Below are 10,563 nucleotides of genomic sequence, written 5' to 3'. Positions count from 1 at the left end.
TCCCTGGCAGAGAGTATCGACCTCCAAGTGAAACTCACATTTGAGTTCACTTTAGCACTCATGAAATCAGATTTCTGAAAATATTTCTGCTTCAAGATTCTAACCATGAGAGAATTCGTGTTGTTCAAAATACGCCAGGCTTGTTTAGCGAGCATTGCCTTGTTAAAAGCTTGTAAGTCACGGAAACCCAAGCCACCTTCTTTTTTGGACAAAAAGGTACGATCCCAAGCAACCCAAGCAATCTTTCGTTCCTCCTTTCTTTGACCCCAAAAAAAGTTCCTACACATCCTGTCAATTTCATTCAGAATACTCACCGGAATATTAAAGCATTGCATAGCATACGTTGGGATGCTTGGGCAAAGACTTTAATAAAAATTTCCCGTCCGGCTTGAGATAAGAAACCTTCTTTCCACCCTTGAAGCTTTTTCCAGACTCTGTCTTGAATGATGGAAAAATTTCGTTTTTTAGAGTTCCCAAGTTAGGTTGGGAGCCCTAAATATTTTTCATGTCCCTCGACGGCCTTAAAAGTCAACTTCATCTGAAGCGTATTTTTCTTCTCTGGCTCAATGTTTCGGCTAAAAGAGACCTCGGATTTATCCATATTAAGTTATATAAAAAGAAAAAGTAAGTGAAATTTATAAATACAAATTAAAGAAGAACAAACTAGCAATCCGAGATATCGCCCGTACCACACACTAGTTACTCCTTAATAACCGTATAGTCCGTACTTGATACCAAAGGTAATGAATAAAAGGGTACGAAGGGACAAGGGTGTATTATAGTATTATGTCAATATTTAGCACCTTAACATTGTTTTAAACTTATTTTTGCTAATTAAATCTTGTTTCTATTTATCTATAATGTCTATACTAATCTATTAAAAACGTTTTTAAGAACGTTGATGTGCCACGTAAAAAAAATAAGATACTCAAAGAATAACTCAATTTTGGTTTGACAATGACAATTGCAGTTTTGAATAATGTGTGGTTGGTGCACCCGGGTGCACCATGCGCATGGTGCACAGGAAAGATCATTAGGTATAGTTAAAAGAACATGGGCAAAAAAAGAACATTGTAGATATTTATAAAGAACGCTAGCATAATATGTTCTTTAAGTTTGATTATTATGTTCTTTGAGTTTGAACTATATGTTCTTTACATTATACAATATGTTCTTTATTGTATGTACATTTAAAAAAAATAATAATAATAATAAAAAAACCTACGTAACCAGGAAAAAGAACATGTTCTTTAATGTATTATCATGTTCTTTTTGTAAAGACTTTATGTTCTTTGGCTAGAGGTGATCAAAGTTAGACCGACCCGACCCGATTTTGGATGGGTTTGGGCAGAATTTTTTCGCCCCTCAAATCGGGTCGGACCCGGCCCGTAAATTTAATTTTTTGGGTGGCTTTGGGAATGCATTTTTATGCATTTTAGTTGATTTTTTGACTTGACTCGAAAAGCCCGCACGGCCGGATCATTTTGGGCGGGTTTGGGCAGAAAAATTTCGGCCCAAAACTTGGCCCGACCTGATAAGTGAGCTGATTTTATAACCTTGGCCCGGCCCGCCCAATGATTACCTCTATCTTTGTCAAACACAAACATGTTTTTTTTTTGTCAAATATAAAGTTCTTTTTCAAACACGTTCAAGCACCCGAGTAACCATAAAAAATAACATGTTCTTTTTGTAAAGACTTTATGTTCTTTGTAATGTCATGTTCTTGTCAAACATAAACATGTTCTTTTGTCAAACACAAGTATGTTCTTTTTCAAACATTATAATGTTCTTTTTTTTTGCCCATGTTCTTTAAAATATGTCTAATGTTCTTTTTGGGTGCACCATGCGCCCGGGTGCACTATACTATTTTCACACTACTTAAATTTAATTAAATGAAATGAAGGTACTATATAAGCTTATAGGTCCTTTTTCTAAAAGGAAAAGAAAAAGAAAAAAAAAAAAGATTAATGTTTTCATTCAAATCCCAATTGTGTTATTATTGATTGATATGAACAAGCTGAGGGCAGGATATCAAGAGCCGATGTTTTGATGGTGCTTGGAAGAACCAAAATGGAGGAACCAAGGAGACAAGCTTAGGAGGTCCAACGTCCAAACATGTTTCTTGTACGCATAGGCAAATCTAGGAATCATAAGCTAGGATTCAACTAATTCACTACATACATGCCTAATCTTTAATGAAATATTTGGGCCACAGGGGGCCGGGGCCCCTGCCAAATACCCTGGCTTCGCAGTATGTAGCAAGTTTTTTTGTTTTTTTTGTTTTTTGTTTTTTTTACAACGGCTTCACAGCAGCAAGTTAATTATATTGATAAGTATGATTTTTATGTTTTGTTAGAATTGTCGAAAATGAGTTGAAGACTTTTAAGACCTGTTCACATTTATTGAAGTGAGCTGAACTGAACTGAACTGATTGGAGCTGAACTAAACTGAATTGAACTGATTGGAGCTTAACTGAACTGAACTGATTGGAGCTTAACTGAACTGAACTGAATTGAGCTGAAATGAATATTTTATGAGAGAAATAAATTAGGAGCTGAACTGAACTGAACTGAATTGATTGGAGTTGAACTGAATTGAACTAAACTGATTAGAGCTGAACTGAACGGACCCTTAATAATTGTCGAGTCAAAAGGCGTTATTAATCAATCAATTTGTGATATGAGCTATCAACAAAGTGTTGACTCACATAATATTGGACTATTAGATTTGACGAGAATTTTGTAAGAATTATTACAATCCCAATCAATGTTGGTCCATAAAGCTTTTCAAAGAGGAACGTAATAATGAAGAACTCCACTCGTGGTTTATGTGTATTTGACTTTCTAGTTCATGTGTTTTAATTCCAATTTTTGATAGCTTTTCTTTAATTTTTTCAAATTAATAGTATTCTCCATATATCATGTCTCCTTTAGTAGTAAATAAAACTTGTGAGTTGGGAACTTCTCCATTTTCGTTACGCGAATCAATTAAATATTTGTCTCTAATACTCTATATGCAAGCAAAGCGAGCTTATACGAATAAAACGTCTTTTGTTTGTCTTTTGGGGCTTGCCCCTCTCCTTCACCAAAAATAAAAAGAAAAAAAAAATAATAATTTAAACTAAAACTTTTCTTTCTTTTGATAATTTACATATTTGACTTTTTTTTTCACTATTTATATACTGACTTGGTACATTATTTTTTTCTTTTTTTTCTTTTAAACGTATTAACAATAACACAATTTTTTGTATGTGGACAGGGTAACTTGTAGGGGATTACTTGTTTGGTCAGGGGTTACTTGTAAGACTTGCTTATTCTTGGTAAACTTATTCAGGAATTACCCGTTTGGTAAGGGGTTACTTATTTAGGATTACTCGTTTGGTCATGGCTAAATTATAGGGGTTACTTATTCAAGGGTTGCTCGATCGGTCAGGGATTACTCTCACACAGAAAACGTGCTAACCGACTGAGTAAGTAACCCCTATAAGTAAACCCTAAATAAGTAATCATACGATTAACCCCTAAAATTAACCTCTATAAAGAACCCCCGTCATACGGTGTTGCCAGCCACACATTGTGTATGTACAATGGGTGTACATTAATTTTATTGTAAAATGGTCAGTTTGAGCTTAACTTTAACTATTTTACGTAGCTTTTAACCACTTATAAAGGGTATTAATTTGTCATAGGTTTGAATTTTATTTTAATATGTAATTTTTTCTTATAGATACGTGATTACATACTGTAAAGACTAATATGATTAATCTAATACATTATAATAAGTTTTTTGTAAGATAAAATTTATTACTCCCTCGTTTTTAAATACTTGCTCCACTTTCCTTTTTCGACCGTTTTTAAATACTTGCTCCATTTCTTTATTTGGAAAACTTTTATAATATTTTATTCATTTCTCTCACCTAGTGGACCCAACAAATATCATATTTTATTAATTTCATATTCTCTCTCTTCCTATTTCTCCACTACTTTTGCTTTTTACAATTTTTTATTCTTCCACCAACCCCATTACCTCTATATTTTATTACTTTCTCCAATTTCTCTTAAAACTCCGCGCATGGAGAAATGGAGCAAGTATTTAAAAACGGAGGGAGTAATAGAAAAAGAATAACTTTTGCCGTATAAAGGGTAACTTTAAGTACTTTAAACATAACATTAACCCGTTTTACAATAAATTAAAGTACACCCGCCATTTTGAACAATTTGTGATAAATATAAGGGTCTGTTCACATTTACTGAACTGAACTAAAATGAGCTAAACTGATTGGAGCTGAAATAAACTGAGCTAAAATGAATATTTTTTGAGAGAAGGAAATTAGGAGCTGAACTGAACTGAACTGAACTGATTGGAGCTGAACTGAACTGAACCGAAATTAAGTAAATATGAACTGGCCCTATGTCTTGTGTCTGGCCAACCATATGGTGTGGCCACATTTATTTATAAAAGGAATCATTATATGTTAGTATGAGTAAGGGTTTGTTCTGTTCAGCGTAATTTCAGTCCAGCTCAATTCAGTTCAATTCCTAATTTCGTTCTCTCATAAACAATTCATTTCAGTTCTATCCAGGTCAATTCAATATAGTTCGTTCAGCCCCAATCAGTTCAGCTGTTTTTAGTAAATCGGAACAGGCCCTAACCTCATCAATTTGCCCATAAGAATTACCCCAGTATAATATTCAAGTAATATCAATTTATTAAAAATAGAATTAATCTCATTTGTTCATTCGAGTAACCCCTCTTCTTTTATTTGGACTATTAAAATAATAATTCCCCTTGTTTACAAGAGTAACCCCATTTTTCCGTCATGGTAACCCCTTATCCATTAAGGTAACCCCATTTGGATTATCGCCACCCCCTCATTACTTAATTAGTTGATTATATGTGAAGTGGTCACATTATACGGCCAACCACATATAAGAATTAGTTTTAATTATAAAGTTTCATAATATCAGCTTTTATATATATTGTATATCTGTAAGATCGGGTTAGTACATTGGCATGTATGTCAAGTTTTATTATTTCAATTAGTGTGGAATAAAATGGAATAACTCACAGATTAATACTTTCTCCGTTTTTTTTTACTTGTAACACTTCTCTAAAAAAGAAATGTCACAATACTTGCAACACACTATAAAAGGAAAGTTACTATATGGAAAAATTATACTATTTCCCTTATTTAAAGCACATGGGCCACTAAATTACACTCCTAACAACCACTCATCCGATTTTAAAGTTTACTATATCATGTAAACCCCATCTTTCTTAATTACCGCGCTAAAGGGTGTGTTGCATCTAAAAGAAAACGGAGGAAGTATATAACTGATCAAATGAAATCTCATAAAGCAGCACTGTATTTATCTCATTGTAAGTAACACCAAATCAACAACATTAAAAAAAAACCAATAAAATTCTTAAACTAGTTCATCATTATCTTCCATAGAAACAATCCAAATCCAATGATATAGGAATCATAATTATGGAGAAGAGAAAGAGAAAGAGAATAGTTTAAAAATGCCCATACGTTGGCTTAACCCACTCCCCTCAAATCCTTCCCAAATGCCAACGCAAAGAAAAGATCCAAAAAGTAGCGTAAGCGCCAAACTCATTCACATTTTCTCTCTCCTCCTATCTCCATCAAACGGTTGACACTACACTTCATCCACCACACTCAATCTCAACCGTTGATTTCCCATTCCTTTGTTTCATCACCCTTTGTCCCCTTGTATTAGGCGTTGCTTTGTTGTTGAATTTTAAGTTGCAGTTTGTTTAAGTCTCCTTTAATTTTCTCTCTGTAAAATTCAATTAAAATTCCCCCATTAATTTTTGAGAATCCAAACACACCTTTTCTTTTCCTTTTTCCTCATTTTTATTGTTCTCTTTCCCTCCAATTATACTTAGCTCTCTCTTATAATGGTAATGTCAATCATTCACCTAAACACACCTTTTCTTTTCACTTCTTTATTCTTGTTATTATTATTTTCCTTATCTTAATTATTGAATGTACAATCTCACATTTTTATACACATATATATTTGTATACATACATTTAGCTAATAAATAAAAAAGATTTACATACACCCACCTCAAATTTTATTCATTCATTCCTACAATCTCATACTTTCTGATAGAGAAATATAGCAATGTCAATCCCTCCATGGTTAGAGCCAATGCTAGGCACTACATTCTTCCACATTTGCCGAATCCACGGCGACGCCGCTAGAAGCGAATGTAACATGTTTTGTTTGGATTGCCATTGTGACGCCTTCTGCTACTATTGCCGATCATCCCGGCATAAGGATCATCAAGTCATCCAGGTCAGTTTCATTTATCAGATTAAATATTATTTTATTTAATGAAAATGTGACTATTATTTTCTGACAGAGAACCAGGGCGAGGGGTGGGCGGGGTCACCTCTCACCCTACTCCTATCTCATTATTACGGGTATGTATGTATGATAATATTGAAGATGATAACGTCGTTAATTTATAAATGTGTAAATGTTTTTGCAATAGATAAGGCGATCGTCGTACCACGATGTAGTAAGAGTAGGAGATGTACAAAAGATGATGGACATAAATGGAGTACAAACTTATGTGATTAACAGTGCGAGAGTAATGTTTCTAAATCAAAGGCCTCAACCTAAAGCTGGTAAAGGTGTTGCTCATTTGTGTGAGATTTGTGGGAGAAGTCTTTTAGACCCTTTTCGCTTTTGCTCTTTGGGTTGCAAGGTATAATTATTTTTTACTCCATTCCTTCTTTTTTACTTCTTTGCACATAATTATTGAGTGAATGAAGTTTATTAAAGTCCATTTTAATTTTATTGTATATCCGAGTATATGGTAAATATTGTCTTGGAAAATCTTAACCCAAAATTAATTATTTCGTAGTGCATTTTATTTTATAGAGAAGTAAGATTTTCATATGTTATCTCAATAGAATTATTCTCTTTAATATTGACATTCTCATTTTAGTGTTTCAATAAAAAAAAAAAAAGGGGGGTAAATTAGGATAATACTTGAATTAATTAAAATAAAAGTTGTGTATCACATTCATGATATCATACGATTGTGAAATTCATTTAATTTTTTTTTTTTAATAAAATGTATAATTAGGTAATTAATTAATTAAATAATGTTGATTAAAATGTAATATTGACAACTCATCTAATGGTGATGATCTCATGCCCACATGGATCATGAAATAAATGACCCACATGATGCAAGTCTTTAAAAGGGAAATGAAAAAAAGGGGGAAATAAAAAGATAAATCACCATCATATATAATAAGTTGATTGGAGTATTATTATGTATAAAGTTCACCATTGATGATCATTAACAATCCTCACATGCATTGTCACACCATTGCCATCTCCATCATGCAACCTAACCAAATAACAAATACTTATTATATTTAACAATGTTAACGTAAAGTTGAGTTTCTCTACATTTTTGGAATTTCTTTTTTAGTACTTGTGTTTTGCTTGCCTTGGCTAGAATATGCAATTTTTCATGTGTTGCAACTTATATGTCATATCAAGTGGTAATTAGTTATGATCAAATTCTTGCTAACACTACCAATTTTACATTTTCTTATGAATTCTTATTTACATTTTAAGCAACCCCATTTTTAGGGCTCCCATAGAACCATGACTTATGCTCCATGTTTACTATACAATTGTACGTGTTAATGTATAAATAATGGTACATATATACAATTTCTCTGTCACTTGTGTTACATTTTGATAACAACCATTCTCACAGTTAAAACAAGAATAACAGTAAATTAAAAACGGTATATTGTACTACCACCCTATCTACCAAAGATGGGTAGCTATATGCTAATTGGATATACATTGATCAATAATGTTCAATTTTCAAATAATTACTTCAATAATATAATCTACCTAATGTGTGAGCTTGTCCTTGATAGATCTTATAGTTAATTGTTTAAATTTATGATGATTATGTTTTTAATATATTTTAATTTTGATGGATTGAAATGGTTTTAGCTTGTAGGAGTGAGAAGGAATGGAAATGCAAGCTTTGCTATAGAAGGGAACAATAATAAAGGTGAAGTAGGAATATCAATGACAATGAATAGTAATACAAATACTTCAAGTAGGAGAGAAAGAGAAGCTTTGCGTGAAGGCTCACAACAAGACATTTACCCGCCCACGCCGCCTCCACCTCCTTCTAATTCAAGAAGAAGAAAAGGAATTCCTCACCGAGCACCTTTTAAGTCTTGATTTATTACTTAACTAATTAATTAATTTAACCTTGTTAATTAATCATTTAACTACTACTAATTATGCTTTAATTTCTACCCTTTTTCATCTTCTTTTTGTGTTTATATCATAATTGTGAAAAAAAAAAATATATATTTTTATTCTTGACCAAGGTGGAAAATTGAAAATTGTATTTTACATCGACTTATAATTTTACCATACAAATTGTTGTAAATTGCGGAATTATTACTTGGAATTTAATTTGGAATGTAAATTTAATGTTATGGCTACAATAAATCTTATTTATATAGAATGTTAATGATAATACATTTTTTTTTTTTTTTTGAGGAAAAGTAAACTAGTTCATTACTCAAGGATAATTAAAGATTATAAACGATGAGGTATTGAGAAGAGGAGAAATATAATTTGTTTTTACCTTAATCATTCCCTTTCTGTTTAAATTCTGTTAACAATCGAACACATTTAGATGTTGCCAACACGACACATACATTACACGTGTTGCAAACAGTTAAATACATGTATTATTGACTTATTCACATGCCACTTGAGTATACACATGTTTATATACGGACTATAGAGTATTAAGTATATGATCTATGTTCTTTCAAAAAAAAAAAAAAAAAGTATATGATCTATATTCTTTCAAAAAAAAAAAAAAGTATATGATCTATGTGATATCCTTTCTATCCTTTCATTGTTTATTGCAAATTTAAAACAATATTTTTTACAAAAAAAGAATTCGTATAGGTTATTATATGACTAATAGATAGAGGTAGACAAATGTGAATATATATAACATCAACGTATTAATGAGTGGTTAAGACAATTTGTTTATCACTCGTGCAATTGCTTTTTTGTTTTTTTTTTTTTTTTTTTTTTTTGGTAAAAGGAAAATACTTGTATATCAAATCAAATACCTTATGTATGTTAAGATTAAAAGCGACTACAAAATAAAAATTATGTCGTTAGGATAATTAAAGACTATAAATGACCAAAATGGGAAAGGTGGTAACCTTCCACCCAATCCTGAAGAGAAATTTAATCACGGATACTTGGATATACTTGAGGTGTCAATTCGAATGATTGGATCGAGTCTGAGGAGGCTGGGTCGGGTCGGTCAATTTAAAAGTTAAGTCATGCTAAATTATTATATTCACGCGAGTCTAAATCTAAATCGGATAATTTTCGAATTGGTTTCGGATCGGGTCGGGTTGGGTGTGGTTTTGACACCTCTGGATACACTTAGACGCTTCTAAAGTTACGCATACATAACATTTGTTGCACATGAAGTACATGTACCCATTGTGTGTTATGCAAGCAATGTGTTAACATACAAAATTACAAATGCTTGAGTGTATAATTGAATATATAATGTCTCTTTATTATTCTTTAGTCATTTTTATTTATATATTATTCTTTAGTCATTTTTATTTATATATTATTCTCATGATTTAATAAATAAATTCTTCCCATATGACTTTTGGTAATTGTTTCACTCTTTTATGTTAACATAGAGAATTATTGTTTTTTTGAACCTAAGTTAAACTTATTCAAATCTCATGGTACCTTGAGAAAATAATTGAATATCATATGTCATTATACATAATTAAAATTTTCCATTTAATAATGCACAAAAGGATTTGAACACTTTGAAATTGTTAATAAAAAATTATATTATAAAGTAAAATCCTAATAAGAAATCGGGTTTTGTGGTTTCTAAAAGGGCCCACAACCACATGGGCCGTTTACACTAAAGTCCAATAATTAAGTTGTTTTATTATGCAGTAATTACCCTTTTCAAGGGCTTAATAGACTTTATGATTATCACCATTTTACAAATTCCACCAACACCGGCTCTGATTTTCCTCCAATTTTCTGCCTTGCCCCACTACAAATTGGGTGACCCACACAATTTTTCTAACAAATTTAATTTGGGTCTATATTTTTTGTGGTATTAATTTTCATATTCAATAATATTTTTTCCCTTAAGTTAGGTTTATGCATGTCATGAAAGAGCACAATTTGAGCTTCAATATACACCTAATACCTTTCATTGTAGGATTCTCAAGAAGTTATTTAATTATCGCACCAGAAAGAGAAACATGTTGTATCAGTGGTGTTTAAGTTATTTAAGTTGATTTGTTTTTTTTTTTTTTGGTGTTTAGAGAGCCACAAGGGCGGGGGTGAGAATCGATCCCAAGATCTCCTGGAAACGGGAGGGAAGCTCTAACCACTTGAGCTATCCCTCACTCTCTAAGTTGATTTGTCAATATGTCTTATCTAAAGTGTTTGCCTCATGAAC

At 31.9% G+C, this 10,563-nt stretch overlaps 1 protein-coding gene across 2 annotated transcripts; it reads left to right on the top strand.

The window, feature by feature from the left end:
- Nucleotides 1–5,862: 5,862 nt before the first annotated feature.
- On the top strand, nt 5,863–8,524 carry LOC145617850 (protein RGF1 INDUCIBLE TRANSCRIPTION FACTOR 1-like). Of its 2 annotated transcripts, none has more exons than XM_081672606.1 (3): nt 5,863–6,329; nt 6,529–6,744; nt 8,032–8,169. In XM_081672606.1, the coding sequence occupies exons 1-3, from the start codon at nt 6,156–6,158 to the stop codon at nt 8,035–8,037; spliced, it is 396 nt and encodes a 131-aa protein (XP_081528732.1). In that variant the 5' UTR covers nt 5,863–6,155; the 3' UTR covers nt 8,038–8,169. The 2 variants fall into 2 exon arrangements, with proteins under 2 accessions (XP_081528732.1, XP_081528730.1); XM_081672604.1 differs by having other exon boundaries at nt 5,902–6,329; nt 8,025–8,524.
- The last annotated feature ends 2,039 nt before the right edge of the window (nt 8,525–10,563 follow it).

This window comes from Chenopodium album, chromosome 26, assembly GCF_948465745.1.
Source record: "Chenopodium album chromosome 26, dcCheAlbu1.1, whole genome shotgun sequence".
Classification (NCBI taxonomy): domain Eukaryota; kingdom Viridiplantae; phylum Streptophyta; class Magnoliopsida; order Caryophyllales; family Amaranthaceae; genus Chenopodium; species Chenopodium album.
This window is presented reverse-complemented; position numbering and strand designations above follow the sequence as displayed.